Raw genomic sequence first — 19,273 nt, forward strand, 5'->3', positions numbered from 1 at the left:
ACCAATTCTCTGCCCTAAGCAGAGAATCCTGTCCAGATTAAACTCCTGGTCATCAGGAGTAGGTTCTGGATCTCAGGCCAATAATGGCTAGGAACCCCCAGAAAATCAGCATATTTAAGGGTCTGCTGTCCTGTCCTTCATTGGAATAAAGACAGCTGGGAGGAGGGGTGCTGCTAGAAGATTTTGTTTGCGGATTGGGTCTTCTGTGCTCTGATCGGGTGACCCAGGCAGGTTAGGAGGTCCTAGAATGTCAGCTGGGAGGGCATCTGGGAATTGTTGTACAGAAGAGAAGACCAAAGGTCAGAAATGAAGCCATCTGCCTCAAGTCACACAGCTGTTAAGTCTAAGAGAAGCTGCTAAAACCCATGTGTCGGGGTCTGGCTGAGAGCGCTTGAGTTATTTCATCTGAGTGTAGATTGAAATTCTAGCCCTGTTACATGTGAATCTTATGATTTCAGCAAACCATTAACTTTTCACCTTCCCTGTCGTATCTGTGAAATGGGAATGATAAAAATATTTAAGAGGGCTCCTTGGAGGAATGAATTAGGTGATGTTTATGAAAGTGTTATAAACATGCTAGCAATTTACAAATGTATTAGTAGAAGTAAATGAAAGGCATGGTGGTTGACTTCTGTAGAGTGATTCTAGAATCAGCGAGTGGGATCTAAATCAGAGGTCAGCAAACCATAGCCCATTGGCTAATTTTGATGGCTCTGTTTAATAATTAATTTAATACAGTATTTTAAATAAAATATTTTTGGAACTCAGCCACATCGATTTCTTCATGTGCTGTCTTTTGCTGATGTCTTTTTCTAACGATAGAGTACATGAGTTGCAACAAGAGACTTGGCCCACAAGCACAGGTATCTACAAAGAGTTTGCTGACCTCTGGTCTAAATGATCAACATAGTCTACTTGTGCCCACTACTCTAGTGGCTTAAAACCATATAGAAATCTTCCTGCCCAGTCTGGTTTTCTCCTTTGACCTCCAGATTCTTGAATCCAGCAGCCTTCTGGCATCTCTACTTGGGTGTCTCATGAGCATCTCAAGTACAACTCAAGTTCCAAGGTACACCCACTCTCTCTCTGCTCAAGCATGCCATCCTATGTTCTTCATCACATGACTGGCACGCCCCACCCAGATTCCCAAAACAGAAATGTGGGGGTCGTCCTAGGTTATGTCCTCATCCTCACTTCCCATCTCCCTTCAGTTTTAGCTTCTCCAGGTTTCATCTTTTCAATTTTTCTGGGCACCAAGCCTACCTCTCCTTCCTGGCTAACACGGCCCTCAGCAGGCCCCTCTCATCTCCTGACTGCATGATTCACAACATCCTGGGTGGGACTTGCCTCTGAAAACTATGTCCAAGAGACGGACAGGTGATTTTCTGTTTTTTTTTTTTTTTTTTTTTTTTTTGTGGTTCTCTGGGTTAAGGCTCTGTTGTTTCATTCTATTTAAAAACAGAAGAGTAACAATAACCGCAAATACATGTATTCTGCTTTCAAAGCTTACAAAAGCACTTTCATATTCATAGTTTCTGTTTATGGAACAGCCTGGGGAGGGAGCTGTTATAATTAATTATCCATATGTATCCACGTGAGGGACCAGGGTATAAAGGGTAGTTACATGCTCGCCTAAGGTCACCTGCTTTAAAACCATAATCCAAACCTATGTCTCTGACTCTGTGTGTTTTTCTTTCTTCTTAAAAAGATTTTGTTTGTTTGTTTTTGTAGACTCATCCTACGAAAGCACCTGAAGTTCAGCATTCTTTTCTTTCAAACACTAGAAATCCATCAGGTAATATTTTATGTATCTTGGGTTCCCACTACGAAGGTCCGTATTACAAACACGACACCGGCTTATTATTTATGGCAATATCTATTGTTACTAAGGGAGACAGACCCAACAATTCCCCATTGTTACAGATGCTACTTTGACTTGACAGCTGGGGAAGTCTGATAGGCAGTTTATTTACTTAGCCATTTAACCAAATAAATGTTTTCATTTTTCTTTCATCTCCTCAAAAGCTAACATTTCGCCCTTAAAATTGCTCCAGCAACACATCAGTGAAGTATAAATTACCTGCCATTCCCACACCAGCCATTACAATATTATTTTGGTTCTTTTTTTCTGCTCCTGTTGACCCAGGCTTTCAAAGACACGTGATTCTCCCAGGCAGGAGGGTAGGGGGAGAAAATGAAATAATTGAAGAGATTTCCCTTTATTGCTAAAACAGAAATGCTGTTTGAGATTAGTCCTGAAGCTTCCACCTGTGAGGACGGAGTCCGTTTGTTCCCCTTTTACTATGGTGCGATATGGCTTTCACTTATCAACAGATGTCACCCCCTACCTGCTAAGAATTGTGTGGGTATTTCTAATAAAAAGCAGCTGGAGATAAAATGCAAGGTTGATAAGAAGGACAAGACTCCTGCTTCCCAACTGTATGAAGGCAAAGGGGAAAACAGATCCACGGATGTGACTTTCCCTGCATGGTATCCCTTCTCCAAATGTCTGGAAAGGCACTAAGAAATTGCAGTCAGTATATTTCTAGTTGGGTGGATGAGTGAATGTGACAGAGGTGGAAGGATCATATATGGCCTGGGTTGCTAGTGATGGAAGGGCCCAGAAAAGCTCATTTAGACTTCCCTTATAGGGGGGTTTTGGGGGAATATGCCTGCAAGGCTGGCATCAGCCTCTTGGCACAGGATTCTCAACAGGCAATTGTGAATTGCCAAATGAAGTGTTCAGAAGGAGAAAACTGTTTCCCTGAAGATAACAGTCCAGCCCTTTTGGGGTGGGAGCTATTGATTATGACACATATATGTCAACCTAAGAGTGCTCATTTTTTGGAATGGACAGGTGGCCTGTGAGACCCTCACTGGATTATCCTATTTATGGGACTGGGCAAGCCAGAAAGCTAAGATATTATATTTTTCTTTTCCTAATTTTTTTCTCCAAAACTGTTTTGAGGCATATTGAAAATTAATGATCTGAAGATAGGAAATACATAGCAAAACCTCCCAGCCAGTGGCCTGGGTCCTTATGGTATAATTTATTTAATATAAAGGCAAGATGTATACACTCTAAGGTACTGGGGAACATTTATCGAGCATGTATGATGACGACAGTGGTGATGACAGCTAGCATCTATTGGGAGCTTTCTCTGTGTCAGACACTGTGCTAAGAGCTCCAGATACATCACCTCATTTCATCCAAACAACAACCCTTTGAGGAGGACACTGTTTTTATCCTTATTTTCAAAAATAAGATAGAGAATTATTATGAAATCTCATTAGAGTCACATAGGTAGAGCCAGATTCTAAACTCAATTTCGCTCCAGAGCCTAGATCTTTAAGCTGATTTTTTAGTTGAGCGGTAAGTGTCTGTCTCCACACTAGAGACTGAGACACTATCTCTGCTAACCTAGAGGATGATAAAGCCCCTTCTAGCAGATGAAGAAACCAAAACTCAAAAGAATTATGGTTCTTGCCCAAGATTTCCTGCTACTAAGGAGCTGAGCTAGAATTTTAATTCAAGTTCCAAATTCTGAGCTCTGCCTACTATCATATCCCATGCTCCATCCATTTACAACCAGTCATGGCCTGGGGTCTGGATGAAGCATCAAACATGGAATAGGCTGAAGCCCTAAGAAACAGTGCAGCTTGTTTGACTGTCTCAAACTGAACAGGCTCATAAAGATGAGGGTTTGATACACTGATCTGCAAATGGTGTAAGTCATCTTTGTTTTCTAGAAGAACTTCAATTTTAGGATGATGTTAGCTGTTATACTGATGAATGGCTCTTGTCATCTCTAGTTCATTCATCAAATTTTTCAAGACAGGGTTGAGCACGTGAAATAAAACATACACCAGAGTAGAAAACCTCTTGGGGAATCTTTCCAAGGCATCCACCCATAATCCCCAGCTCTTCTCTTTTCTGGAACATTGACTTTGCCTTTAATTCACCAGCTTCCCAAATAGCTTTGCAAGACTGAATTTTTCGAGGTGTACTGCATGGCTTTGCATGGCATGATGTGTCATTATATGCTACTGTACTGATAGAAAAATGTGGCAAAATATTTAGTATGTTAAGTCCTTTAATCATAAAATCTATTAACAAAATACACTCTCCAAACACTGTATTGGCTTTCACTAACTGTCAAAATAACTTCCATGTGAACTGAGAAGGATTTTGAGGTAGCCTTAGAATCCATTTAGGGATGGTGAAAACTATTTACCATTTTAATGGTTCTGACCACCCCATTCAGGACTATAGAAGGAGCTCTGTGGGTAGAGCTTTGCAGTCCTACGCATTTATGGAAAACTAGGAAAGTATCTGAAAATTGAACACATTTGTCAAGGAGTGACCTCAGAAATCATGTCTGGGTAACGAGGTATATTTCTGTCTCCTGAGAAGGTTTGCTTCATCAGCTCCCCTTTCTTTCGATCAAATCAGATGTATTGAAATTCAAGTGCCAAAAGCCACTTCTAGTAAATGTAAGTACACTTTGTTCAGAGTAGCTGCTGATGGAATCTGAAGTGGTTCGGTGGTGAACCATATGCCATAGCACAGGTGCAAACAGCGGAGCCTCAAGCAAATACTACATGTCTTTGAGCTTTGAATTTCACTTTTACATTAGTAAGGGCGAGGGGGTCCCTTTTGGCTACACAAAATGGGCTATTGTGATCTTCTCTCTTTCTCTATCTCATTCAAGCACTGCTTGGTTCTGCTTCTTCGTCTGGCTTCTCAGAATGTTTGGTTGGTGAACTCTTTAGATCTGTGGAGTGTAGGCAAATGCAGCGACACTCCGCTTAAAAGATTGGAGCCTTTGGATCACACTGCAGTGAGAAAATAATCATTAGGGTGGGCAGAATGTGTCCATCCTTGAATGTTGATGCTCTCTGAAACTGAATCTGTGTTGTGTAATGGTGACCATGCCTCATTCCATCATGACCATCTACTCAGAGCATGTCATTAATAGAAGAATATGACCATTCTCCACTCCTCACCCCTACCCCTGACTAGAAGTATGTGTCAAAGGTCATGCATCCATGAGGCAAAACACAATAGCGAATAAAGAGCAAGGAAATGGTGCAAACATCAGGGATATGCTCAGGCAAGGAGAGATGGTGCAGACATTGGGGATATGACTTCAGAAATGAAAGGCAAGCCAAAGGGAAAGCAGAGAGCTTAAGGGTGAAGTATATAAAAAGAACAGATACCTACCCAGACCTGTGCTATCTAGCTACCGGCCTGTGGACTTATATTATCACCACTGGGCTCCCCACTGGGCTCCCCAAATGGATCACTGTTGGATGAGGCCTGTGATCCATCAGGCTAGAACACAAGAAGATAACACTTTTTTTTTTCTTTTCAACAATGGAAAGCAGAAGACAGCAGGGCATATTTTCATGCATACATATGATCAGTTATTTTAAAGGAGGCAGCAACTGCAGTTGGAAGGTGCCACACCCACCAACGTGGGAACTTGTGGGACCGACCTCACGAAAAGGACAACATTTTTCAGCTGCTCATTAGAACATAAAAGAAAGCCCCTCTAGTGCCCCGCTTAGAACTTGGGAATCCGAGCCAGCATTCTTTTCTATGCAGGTTTCCGCGCCCACTATCCATTTCAGATACAGCCGTTTTAATTTTTAGGAAAGGCAAAACCAGAGAGAACAAACTGGTCACTTACAGCTTCTTGCTCTTCACTTTTGCTGGGACTTTCGAAGCCCTCCTCGAAGATGTCATCTGTGGTGGGATCGCTGGCATGGGATGCAGATGATTTGGACGGAGAGCTCTGTCGAGGGGCTGGGGTTGGAGCTACACCGGGACCACACACAAAGAAGGAACATCGTTAAGTGTCTGGCTGCCACCATTTACATCCTACAGAGACCTCAGGGGTCTGGCTATATTCAAGTCAAGTCCAGCACTCTGCTTTCTATCCTGAGGCAGGTCAGTTAAACAACTGAGCATCTCCTCTGTACATATCTATTTTGTCTTGTCATACAGCTGACAGGAAAGAGTGGGTGCACACGGATGGGGCAGGCAGTGGTTCTCAAGGAATGGCACTTGGATCAGCGACACTACCACATCCGGGACCTTGTCACAAACGCAGTCTTGGACCTCACCCCAGACCTACTGACTCGGAAGCTCCATGTTTCTACATACTCGAGGTGAGAACCACGGGACAAATTTTTCTTTCTTCTCTCTCTCTCAACATTGTGTGTGTGTTTTAGTAAGAATAAATAGATCAGAGGACAGTGATGTGCATCGATTAAGTGCCTTCTATACGTCAGACATTGTCAGAAACTTTACAGCGAGTATCTGTAATCCTCATAGTGCCTCTTTGAGGTAGGGGTTATCCCAGGACAGCTAAGGGAAGTGAAGTTGCTAAATTGCTCAAGGCCACATAGCTGGTTACTGGTAGAACCAGGCCTTGTATCCTTGCACATGGGAGATAACGTGAGAAACCCGTGTTGGATGAAGAGTGAAGAGTGCTTCTGTGATGTGGGAAAAGGGAGGGAGCTCCTGGCAACTTCCCCACTGGCACTTTATCCATCACTCCATAAGGATACACATCTTCTGTCCTGGCCTTCCCACAAGTTCCCCTTCTCATTTGTTCCAGAGGTTATAACAAATGTGCCATTTGAAGCTATTCTTTTTTCAATAATTTCTAATTTGGCATTGAAAAGCCAGTCACTGGCTCGGCCCCAAGTGAGGAGATGATGTGGCTTAATTTAGTAGCTAAATTTCCAGTGCCACTGATAAGGCCCCCCATCCTGCCATAACTGCCCAGAATTTCCCAAATCTGGCTGCTTATCAGACAGAGAGTGATTATAAAACTTGGTGAGCACCTTTCGCCTTGATGGATCTATATTTAGAATAACAACACAATTTACTGTGTGCCAGCAAGCTGGGCACGGTGCTGGGTGCTAGGCATTTTGTATTTACACATACTGCAAAGTGGTGTGGGACCTATTTTTCTTTCCTGATGAAGAAACTGCAGCCCTGAAAGGTGAAGGGACTTTCTCAGGGTCACCAGCACCACGGAATAGGAGTGTTGGGATTTAATACAGCTCTGTCTACACTGTCGGGCCAGCTGTGAGGTCTATGTCAATTTGACGTAGATTTTTGTTCCAACTGATGAAAAAACTCCACTCAAAACATTCTGAAGGTGATGCTCATGGATAGAAGGATATAATTACTGTTTTTACTCATTTTCTTTACAATAGAACATTATTTTTTTTAATTTAAAAGGAAGTCTGTTTTATGAGATGATTATGGAACAGACTAGTTCTAGCAGGTTTAAGTGAGAACACCCCGATTTCCAACAGCTAATGAATAAATGTTGGCGTAACTGGATTCCAAATTGTGTTTGAAGTGGCTTATTGCTTACTAGAGGCCGAGAACACAGGCTGAGGTGCCAGTCTGAGAGGTGTACCGGTCCTACTTATCAGATGAAGTCATTTGGAAGCATAATTAGAGGTTCATTTATGTAAGTGTCTTAGCCTTTAGAAGGCTCTTCTAGAATACCTGAATAATCTAAAAGAGTGGTTCTTTAATGGTGCAATTTAAATCCTAGGAGACATTTCACAGTATCTTGGGTCATTTCTTTTTTTTTTTTTCTTTTTTTCTTGGGTCATTTCTGACTATAAAGACTCAGGGGACAGGACATGTATTTCTGGCATCTAGTGGGTGGAGGCAGGGATGCTGCTCATCATCCTATAAGCACAACACACACCCCACAACAAAGAATTATCTGGCCCCAAATATCAATAAAGCCCAGGTTGTAAAACACAGCCACAGCTGAATGGCCTTTGTTCTGTTCATTTCAATCTCTACGATTTTTCCCAAATGTCTCCCACACGCTAGATGCTATGCTAGCATTAGAAGAAGTAGACGGGTGATTAGGACATATGTCCTGTCCTCAAAGAACTGAAACTTCCCTTTTATTTATAGCTGGCATGCAAGTCCATTGAAAGAGAGACACTTGCTTTCAAAAGATGCTTGCTTATTTATGCATGGCTCTCATTCCCCCAGCATTTCATTTTTTATTCATTATTTTTCACTGAAACCCTGTGACGTGGAGCTAATAGAGATGCCCTCATATGGAGATCACATGGCCTGAGTAGAAGTAGGTTGTTTATACACATAAAAGGCATTCATTTTCAGAACTGCCTTCTGAACCTGGATGAAATAACACCACCTAATTGTGTTAACATTAGATTTTTTGACAATTCTCACTATTGGCCAAGCAGTGATCCCTATCATCTGTGACAGTAATGAAAACGCCAAACTCATTGTTCCATGAGACTTTTGCTTTTCCCTATCAATTGTCAAAGGCATGGGCTGAATTACCAGTCACTTTTCCGAGCATATGTGTGCTCAAGTGTATCTAGATTCTGATTGGCTGCATGGTCATGGCTTTTTGGATGCTTACAGTAGAAAAGTGATCTGGAAAGAATCACTGAGTGCCTGAACTAGAAGGAAGTACACTCCTCATCATCCAAGCCAACTCAATGCATTTCACCCATGACACAGCTGAGGTTAAGAAAGTCACACACATGGCCAAAGACACAGCTTGTGGTAGAAGAGCAAAGGTTGGAACTCTGGTCCAGGGATTTGACACAGAACCATTCAATATGCATTCATAATGGTGACAAAAATACCTTAAAATTTGTGATGTATACAATGTTTCAGTACATGTACCACTGATCCTTGTAATATCTCTTAGGCTAAGATAGATGAGGAAATTGAGGCTCACAAAAATGACTTGCCGATAGGCACAAAACTAGGAAGTGATAAATCTGCTCTCTAGGTTCCCAGTCTACAGATTTCTGCTTCACTACCATTTTTTCTCTTTGACGACCCAAAGCCCTGAGCCAAAATCTGGCTTCAACTAAACCAGCTGGATGAGATCTTATGGCTGCTCTTTCTTTCCCGTAAGTTTTCTCTTGATTTTAGTTTTCTACTCTAATTTTTGTCCTTATTTCCCAGACTTTTAAAATTCATATTCACTATTCATTTCCATTTCAACAAGCCATACCAAAATCTGTGTCATAAGGAGGGATAATGAATGAATGGATGGATAGATGAGCAGATCAACAAAAACATTAGAAGCAGAGTGACTGGTAGGAAAATAACAGGTTTGTATTTGATTCTACTACTCTCGTTGTCCTTGAACCTCACTCTCATTATTGGTCAGACAGGTCTAACAAAACCTGTAATAAGCATTGTTATGAGTATAAAAGTATGAAAACAATGGTTACGAGGTAGATATGTATAATTGGCACCTCATAACTGGTAGCTATTATTATTAGTAGTCATATAAACCAAGATGCCTGCTGAATGTGAACTGAGATGAGTTCTGTGACTCCAGAAACAAGGCATCGCTCTCATTGGAGTTAGGTCTCCCAAGAAGGGCACTCACGTGAGTTGGTTGATGGTGTGGTAGAAGTCACAGGGGTCAAATTCAACTGGGAGATGTCAAAGTCGTCACAGTCATCTGTATCCTGTGCCACCCCGACTTTGTTGAAGTAACTGGAGAAGGCCTCTGAGGTACAGGTGAGGGAGGGTTGGTCGGGTTTGCGGGAGGGCACGGGTGGCGGCTGGGCCATCTGGAAATCCTTAAACATTTCTTTCCCCATTTTCTGTCTGGGCTTCTCGGTCTGTGGACTTGACCTGGTGGAGTCACCCGTGGTTGGGACGGTTGCAAGGGGGGTGAGGGGACCTTGGAACATGGCGGCTGGCAAAGGCATAACAGTTTGTGTGGGCATGAAGGCGGCTGGCGGAAACTGCCCGGCTACAGTTGGCCAGGGCTGCTGAGTGGCAGGGAAGAGACCCGGCTGGCCCCATGCGATGGGCTGAGCCCCCGGCATCACCTGAGCGACTGGTGGCTGAGCACCCATGGCGATCTGCTGTTGGACGAGGGGCTGCTGGCCCCAGAAGGATGGGAGGACGGCGCCCATTGCAACATAACCTGGAAGGGTGAGAAAGATGAGTCATGTACCCTGGGAAAGAATAATTCATGGATTCAGGTGATCGGCAGAAAGATACTGAGCAGTTGTTACGTTCCAGGCTCTGTGCTAGAGACCCGGGCCACAAAGATGAGTAAGATGAAAGTTCTGGCTTTCAATGGAGTGTTCCTTCCAGAGCCACGGTCTGGAGAAACCTAAGAAGGGGACTCATAAGCAAAACTAGAATGCAGTGAGCGAGCAAGCCGGGCAGGTGTTTGGGAGATAATGATAATATTGCTATAATTAAAGGTTTCCGACTCCACACAGCCTCAGGAGCTGGTGTGTCTCAGTGGAAAAGGTAGAGTACTAGACATCGGGTACATTTGGGTTTGAATCTTGCCTCCCCTTCTGGCTAGACCAAACACTTAAACTTTCTAAACCTCAAGCTCTTGGTTAGAAAGCCAGGTTATAAGATCTTCCTTTTCAGCATGGAAAACATGTGCTGAGGGAAGAAGAATCAGAGTATCGGGGATGTTGAGGTCTAGGTTAAAATTTGGAGTTCTTCTGCTTCTTATCTACGGAGTTTAGGGAGAGCTCCACAAGCTCTCTCGGGCTCTCTCTCCTCATCTGTGAAATGGGCAAAAAATACTGTCTGCCTCATGGGCTTGGTTTAAAGATAAATGGAGATGACGTTTTTGAGGTGGACTACTGCACCTGACACCAAGTATGCATTCAATAAATGTTAGCAATTAGTAGGATTTAAATCAGAGAAATCCTAGGAAGTACTTAATACCTTGCTTGATACATAGCAGCCATATAATAAGTGGTAGCTCCAGGTATTAGAACACATTATTTCTGCATTGTCATCATGCCAATTTTAGGGACTGTCTACTCAGGAGCACCTTGTACAGTGGCATAGGTTGGGGACGCCAAAACTCCGGAGGGTCTACTCACATATGTCACCATGTTAATTGTTGGCTGTACTAAGTCCTTTCAGGTGAGATATAACCATTTTAAAAGGCGAAGTGACACTTTTCACAGTATCAATAGTAACACAAATAATTTCCATGTATTCGATGTCTATGATGTTCTAGGTACAGTATTAGGTGCTTCACATCCTCACGGAATCCCTGCAGGGTAGGTATTCTCATCCCCATTCTAGGGATAAGGAAATAGGTGTTCAGAGAGGGAAAGTCCATGTTTAGGGTCACAGAGACAGCATGAAGTGGGATCAGGATCTAAACTGAGGTCACTTGTCCCCACAGCTAGTGGTGTTCTTCCCTCTACATCACACTGCCCCAGCCAGACAGCCAAGACCAATTTCTGATATCTGGATAGTAAGTACACCGGGGTTTGGCAAATGTTGGACAGGGCCAGAGAAATTCCCATGTGCTTCCAGTGATCCCTGCCCTTCTCAGAGGGCCCCGTGGACATACACATGTGCCATTGAGCCTGGGAGACAGATGCCCAGGCCAGGCAGGGGAGAGGAGGAAGAAGCTGGCTTGGCCTGACCTCTCAAAACCAGCCTTTTCACAGCTGTCAGAAGGAGTTTACAGGTGTACAGGAGTGAGGCCAAGAGAAGAGTGGGTGCAAGGTATCCTAGCAACTTCCAAAGGGAAGGCAGGCAGGCCCCGTGGCTCTGATCATGTCATGGGTGATGTCAATGACTGTGGGGAGCCCAGAGAAACCATGTGCAGAGTGCCTCACTCATGCTCCAGCCTCAGATCCCCTGCCCTTCAACTGATGACTAAGGAATGGAGACAACATTCCAGGTCCAGCCATTTCCTTGTGAGGTGAGAAGAGGTTCCAGAAAGGTGGAGGAGACAGGACACACAGGCTCCTTGCTGATGAATCCAGCAGTGTGACAGGCTCCTAGGGGGAGTCGACAAGGCAAACAGACCATATCCTTATGTGATCGCTTAGCCCTACTGCACTGAAATCAGAGGGGTGAAGAGACGTTGGTGCTGGCATTTCAAACCCGAGACCTGCTTGCATCGCCTCTCACCACACCCATCACATAATAAGGCAGTGACTCGAGCCCACTAACAGATTAAGAGTTCCACAACTGTTTTTCATATTTTCTGATTTACTTTGATGGGGGGATGATCAGGAAATTTGTGGGGTATATTTTGGTTGTCAGGTTAACTTGCTAGTGGGAGCCACTATGCGCACTTGAGAAGCAGAGAGCTTGGATACTTGATATCCTATACTGTGTGAGACCAACGTGCATAACAAAGAATTCCCCCACGTTCTGGCTTCGATAATATTTGAGTATGGGCTGGACATTGTATTACCTAGAAATTCAGTTTCTTTGCATAGTTTCAATGCACTTAGTTTTCTGGGAAGGTAACAGCTGTGTACATTGAAGGCCGACTGTATTTTGTCTTGTTTGGAACACGGTCAAGAGTTGCTCACCATTTGGGAAAGTTGAGGTTCCCAACAGAAACACTTTCCCTGGTGTTTGAACCCACACGGCGTTCCTGTGTCCCTCTGCACCTGCAGAGACTCTATTTATAGTTCTACACACCTGGCCACTTAGTAGGACTTCTAGCGCAGCTATACCTGGGTATTTCCCTTATTGAAATAGATATCTTTTTATTACAAATTAGTTTTTAAAAGTTTCCTCCTGGGACACCTGGGTGGCTCAGCGGTTAAGCGTCTGCCTTTGGCCGAGGGCATGATCCCGGGGTCCTGGGATCAAGTCCTGCATCGGGCTCCCTACAGGGAGCCTGCTTCTTCCACTGCCAAGGTCTCTGCCTCTCTCTGTTTCTCATGAATAAATAAAATCTTTTAAAAAAAAGTTTCCTCCTTATAATGAAGGCATTATATTTAAAAAAAAACTATTAGATAAGTTATATCATCTATGAATTTCATTTCAAGAATTTAAAGGAGACATTACAAAGATCTGTCGTAAAAAGGGGGCACTAGGTCTGATGGGGCAGAGACACAGATCTTTCAATGACCTCAATCCTGATGCCCATTTTGGGAAAGGGATGGAAGGTTTCAGCCTGCAGACAGGCTAGGCTGTCTTTCACTTTGCTTCCACTCCACAGCCCTTGTTGCCACCAGAGGATTGCTCTAAGATGCAATATAGTGCTTCACTGTCTTGACTATAAGGTTTGGATGCCTTAGCTTGGCTTAGGAGCCTTCAGGGATCAGGCCCCTTCCTACCTCTTCATCCCACCTTTCCCTACAGCAGCTGCAAACAAAGCTCCACCGGCTCTCTCTCATCCCTGCTGGTGCTCCTGCCTACCTCACCTGGCTACTCCTTATGCACTCTCTGAGAACCAGTTCAGCAGCACCTCTTCCGGGCACTTTTTCTGCCCCCCTGCACTCCACTGGTTCTCCTCTGGGCTTCTGCAGACCCCAGGGGTCATCTCTGTGATGGCATTTGGTCACACTGTGTTGCAACTGCCCAGTTATTGTCTTCCATCATTAGACAAGAAACCACCTGCTAGTAGGAACATTTTATTTTCCCTTTCCCTCTCCTCTGTGTCTGGCACAGTTTTGGGCACACATCAGCTGCTCCATAAATCCTGAGATGGGAGAGAGTCTCTCTATAAAGGTGAATGAGTCATAGTGGAATAAATGCCTTCACTGCATTTTTCCAAGTGTACAATTAAACTCGAAGATCTGTAAGTGCTGTAATCGCTGATGATTCTACTGTTGGTGGCAGGTTTTTCTTTCCCCTGTCTTTTTTTTTCCCACAAGGAACCAACAGATGGGCTGTGCACACTTTTCTGGAGAGAGCTATTAGCATGTCTCCCTGGCTTCGTGCCATCTGCTTCAGACCCAAGCACAATATTCAAAAGAAAAAAAAAAAGCAGCACAGGGTAATTGGGTATCATGTTAGGGAACTCACAGGTCTTACTAGTTTTTCTGGGGGGTTGGGGTCTCTGTAGCCTGGGCTTCCCCCAGACCTGTGAGCTAAGGTTCTCTGGCCACATGGCATCATGCACGCCTGATGGGACACCTCAGTCGCAGCGCTGCGGTAGCAGCGGACATGGGGGAGCCACTTGGTGGCTGCCACTGCAGCCACTTAACTGCTTAGTAACATTTACTCATTAACGTTCGACGGTGGAGGGAGGAGGTGCCATGGAGCATCTGTTTATGCCATGGAGTTCAGATCAATCATAAATCTCCTTGCTGTGAAGTGAAAGGAAACACCTGCATTACTGCCTTGCAGTTAGATTTTTAAGGAGTGTTGAAAATTGCAATTTATAACCAGATGCTTGCACCTGGGGATACCTCATTATTTGAATTTAAAAAGCAGCCTAAAATGTGAGAAAAATATGGAAAACTAAGGGACTCTCCCGACTTGTATGGTAATGCTTATGTACATGATCTCATTCATTCACTGATTTATTCATTCATTCAAAAAGATCCCTATTGAGTGTGAAGCACTGTTTTGGTCTCTGGAGATCCAGTAAAGAACACAATAATTAAGAAAAACAAAAACCTTTCCCTCATGGAGCTTACATTTATGTGACATTGATCCTTGCAACAAGCCTCTGTGTCACTGATATAGTATCTCTTTACTCTGTGTTTGAGATACTGTAGGTGGCTGAGGGGAAGGCTTGAGCCAGCTACCACAGGGTATGGGGAACAGAGCCAGGCTCCTAACAGACAGGGTAGCAAACATCTGTTGCCTGCTTACTGATAGAAACACCACCAAGCACCACTTTAAATGTTCCACTATGTGTATGAACTCATGCAATTGTCCGACCAGTTATACGGTGGCGTTACCATCCCCATTTCACAGATAAGCTCCTTGAGGCTCAGAGGAGATTTAGCTGAGTTTTACGCAGTTGGCTAGTGGCAGGTCTGTATTTATACACAGTATATCCTCTAAGCCCTCAGGCCAGCTCTGTCATGTACAGTTAAGAGGCCAAAGCTAAATTTTATTACATGGATGTTTTTCTAAATATTCCAAAAAGGTTAAAGGGAAAAAATATAGGCAGGACAAGACATTTTCTTCTACTTTAAAAATAAGAGTCATAATAATCATAATAGTAGCAACACGAGCTGCATTTGCTCACTGAAGCATCCACAGTAAGCCGGCAATTTTCAGGATGCTTCACTTTGTTTTCTCATTTAATTCTCATGATATTGTTGCAAGGGAAGTATTATTTTTTACTCATTTATAAAGATTTAGAAACTCTGGCTCTGGCAGGTTAAGTAAATGGCTCAGGAGTCTAAAACATACATAAATAGATGAGCTAGGATTTGAACCCAGCCCATCAGATGCAAACCACACACACACACACACCCTGGCCCCCAACCCGTAGCCCATCTGTTGTACTGCATGCCGTGGTTCGTGTCCCTGGCTCTCTGTCACTGGTTGGACAACTGGGGGACAGGCAGATGGCTACTCAGCATCTGCAGAGATTTCTTAGGGCCATTCCAAGGAAGAGAGGCTGATAGTTGACCACCCACTGACATCTACTTTTGTTCCTCAGCATATCTGAATAGAAGCAGGCATTTTGAGAACCAAAATGTGCTCAATGAAATTAATTTTACACTTACATTCTAAACAGTGAAATTGTGGAGGTAATCAATCAGATTTTTTTTTTTTTTTTTTTTTTTGAGCAGCTGAAGAACCCGAATCTAGACGTGAACTGGCTTGTCCGTAGTTTGCAACACGGCTGGTCAAGTAGCAAGACTAAAACCCAGGTTTTCAAAGCCCTCATCTGACACAGGCTCAGGAGAAGGTCCAGAGTAGTTCTGTGTGTGGCTCAGCCAGGTCCTCGGGGTGCTTTTATGCAAATGTTAGGGCAGGGAGCCGTGTGACTGCATCCTGTCCCACTCTCACTTATGGAGAAGGAAGATGGAGACTTGCCTAGAGCACTCTTCCTAGACAGCTTCCTGGCTTCCATCCTTACATAGTCTGCTCACACCTCACCTCTGCATGAGCCCCTCCTGACCATAACCTTTATTTACACTTGCTCTAAAGCCCCTACACTCCCCTTGACTTTCTTCTATCCACACCACTTACTATTTTCAGACATACTAGGTATGTTACTTATTTTTATGTTGTTGCCTGTCTCCACAGTAGAAAGGGAAGTGCCATGAGGGCAGGACCTGCATCTGTCATGGTCACGGGCACACCCCAGGCACCTAGAATAGGGCCTGGCTCATTCACTGAGGAGTGGATATTTGTGGAATGAACACATCTGCAAGTTGGTTAAGTTTGGGGCTGATCGTTCCCATTACCTGTCTCAGCACATCATCTTCATAGATCAGATAATGAGGGGAAAGCATGGTAATTTCAACACGGGAAGGTGATAGATTTCTGATGGAAAACTGTTACTCTTATTTTAAATGATGCATTCTATTACACTATTCCCGAGGAGATTTTAATATCCATTTTAGGTAAGGAAAACCAGCCATCACCACAGTCCCATTTTAGAGACGGGTAAAACAGATTGATTGGGAAGCTCAGCAATTAAAAGTCTGCATTACTTGCAGATTCTAAAGTGTTAGCTAGATCCAATGGCTACCGACCTCTGTTGCTTCTGAAAGTGCATAATGATCTCTGGGCTTATGGGGAATAATTTTAACTATTTCAGAATAGAGTGTGAATTTTTACTTCATTTTGAATAACAGCAAGGTTCATATTCGGTGGCAAGAATTTGCTTCTAACTCTATGTAGCTAGAATTGTTTATAGAGAAAAACTCAAGGAAATGTATATTTGAAAATATTCAGGCTCAGGACTCCTGGGTGGTTCAGTTGGTTAACTGTTGGGGGCTGCTGATTTTGGCTCAGGTCATGATCTTGGTGTTGTGAGATCGAGTCCCACATTGTTGGACCCCATGCTCATCTTGGTGTAGCCTGCTTGAGGATTCTCTCCCTCTCCCTCTGCTTCCTGCCCCCTGCTTGCATGTCCACACTCCCTCCCTCAAACAAATAAATAAAAATATTTTCCTAAAAAAAAGGAAATATTCAGGTTCTTTTGGCTGTATATAAGAATAAAATAGAAAGATGAAGCCACAGATTTCAAATACATAGAAAGAAAACAGTCTTTAAGGCTCTCATGTATGTAAAGAGTGGAATACCCCCTCTGGCCTGTGCCAAGTCAAGCGGTCTGGCTACATGGAGTGCCTGATGCCATGGAGACAAGTTAAGAAAGGAGATCCTGCCAATTTGTACCTCACCTGCAATACTGTCACTATATATACGTATGCACACATATATGCACAACCTGTTGTAAAAGCAGTACATATATTTATATATATTAAAGAATGCTTAGAAAACAGAACAAATACTTTCAAAATCATTAAAAGCCCCATCACCTTCCCAGTTCACTGTTAGCAGTTTGGCTCTGTCCCCTCAGCACCCCGCTTTGCATGGAGAGCCTCCCCATTCTCAAATCTCTACCAAAGGAGGCAATCTGATCCCAAGAGGTCTGTGGAGAGTTCATACTTCCCCCCACCTGCCATCCTCCCTCCCTTTGGCTGGGATGCACACGAGGAGAATTCGCACTAATTTACACGGCTGTATGTGCACTGGGCTCCCTGAAGCTGTCTACTACTGAGTAACCTAGAATTTTGACCTTTCCAGGTGAAAGACTTCACTGAATTCCAGCCTACAGTCTACCACAGGTGTGCAAACGCTCCCCCACCTCCCATTGGCAGCCTCTCAAAGTCATCTGAAGAGTCACAGGAGAGGCTGGTGGTTCCGCAAGTCTTCGGGCATAATTTGACAGCTGGTTCACATCAACCCTTTCTCTTCCTTGACAGGTGGAGGCCGAAGGAAGGGAAGCGGGCCGAAGACAGCTTACCTGAGGGTACAGCAGCAGTGCCGAAAGGTACAGAACTAAACATGTCTGCACTCGCCGGAAGTGTCTGAGATGAAGACGGGATAAAGGCATCACCTGGAGTTGCAGGAGTCTGTTAGAGAGAGAGGGGGGTGCAGAAGGTGTGTGAGGTCCCTGGGAAACTGGGCTCAGGAGCCGTCAAGGATGAGAGGCAGTAGGTGCAGGAAGCAGGGGCAGGAGGGACTGGAGAAGCCAGCCATGGTCCAGGCCACACATGTGGTGTGCAGACCACAAGCTGGTTGTATACACTGACCATAAAACAGGACAAATGAGACCTACCTTTTAGCAGCTGTGATAATGAAGTGAGATCCTGCATTTAAATCACTTAGTACCATGCTGAGGTGCATTAGCAGGTGCTCAGCAAACAGTGGCCAGAATCTCAACTCTTTGGTTCGAGCCCCTGCTCCTTGGGGGTGTTTTTCAGGCCATCGAATTATTCCACAATATGTAGCTTTCATCCTTTAGAGGGGGTCAACTTAAACTGACATGAACCCACTCAGGATCCACTGTGCACCTAATTCAGGGTTTGTCACTTAATACACAGTAAATAAACAGCCTGACGAAATGACCAAATAGAGCTCAGAGACTAGAACAGAGACCCCTGTCTCCTGGTGCCTCCCACATTCTGTCTGAGTCTCTACGTGCATAGACAAGGAAATATTTTCAAATGATAAAAAAACTGAAGCCTGAGGAGCAGCAAACTCTAAATTACCCAGCCTCTGCTGGAACCCGAGACAGGTCCATTGCATGCACTGGTGGGGAAGGTGAGAGGTACTGGGACAAATCAAACAGACAGAAGGGATACTGAGGGGGCACTCAAAGAAAAGCATCAGTACTCAGTTTTTTAAAGGCTCACACCCATTTACAGCAGCCTTTCTCCTATAAAGTATGTCTAAGCGATGCCATTGTATCCTTATTTTTCTTTTCCCCTTGGAACAGTCTGGGGCAAGCAATTAATCCTGAAACCACGGCAATTAGGGCCATTTTTAGACCAGCAGCCTGCGGGTGGAGTGGCATTGTTCTGGGGATTATTAAATACCCATTTGGACTGCACTTGGGTTCAGGGCCAGAAACAGCCGTGAGCTGCTGCGTTAAGCACTTTTAAACACAAGTGGGGCTGTTCTGTTTCCCCCACGTGATCTTAGGGGGAGTCATGTGCCCTCTCTAGGCCTCAGTTTGCTCATCTGTAAAATGCAGGGGACAGGCTAGAAGATTTCTTCAGATCTTTCTGGTCCCACAGCTTGAGTTTCTACATGCCCAAGATGCAGCTCTTACCCCTGGGATGGAGGAGAAAAGGAGACTGGTTCGAGCTGCCCCAGCTTCCCCGGAGACAGGAGCTGCTGTCCCCTGTCACGTCTGCTCTGGACATCAGATGTCGGGAGCAGGGCAGCTGTGTCTAGTGTCCCTGGCGGCAGCTGTGGGCAGTAGAGTCTCATGCCATCTGTCCTCCGTGCTGAGATTACAGCCTTTTCTCTGTAAGGTGCGTCTCCCCAATAAAC

General features: G+C 44.3%; 1 protein-coding gene across 26 annotated transcripts in view; it reads right to left on the reverse strand.

Annotated features, from left to right (window-relative positions):
• DAB1 (DAB adaptor protein 1) overlaps nt 1-19,273 on the reverse strand; it is a 1,169,270-nt gene that overhangs the window by 9,025 nt on the left and 1,140,972 nt on the right. For 25 of the 26 annotated variants that reach the window (XM_072820404.1, XM_072820400.1, XM_072820397.1 and 22 more), the window contains 4 exons: nt 17,739-17,847; nt 9,432-9,980; nt 5,694-5,821; nt 5,225-5,335 (listed from right to left, as the gene is read on the reverse strand). In XM_072820404.1, the coding sequence (XP_072676505.1) occupies nt 5,240-5,335; nt 5,694-5,821; nt 9,432-9,980; nt 17,739-17,847 (882 nt within the window). In that variant the 3' untranslated portion in view covers nt 5,225-5,239. The remainder of the gene's footprint in view (nt 1-5,224; nt 5,336-5,693; nt 5,822-9,431; nt 9,981-17,738; nt 17,848-19,273) is intronic. The other variant, XM_072820420.1, reaches the window with a different exon arrangement.

The sequence above is a fragment of the Canis lupus genome, chromosome 3 (assembly GCF_048164855.1).
Source record: "Canis lupus baileyi chromosome 3, mCanLup2.hap1, whole genome shotgun sequence".
Classification (NCBI taxonomy): Eukaryota; Metazoa; Chordata; class Mammalia; order Carnivora; family Canidae; genus Canis; species Canis lupus.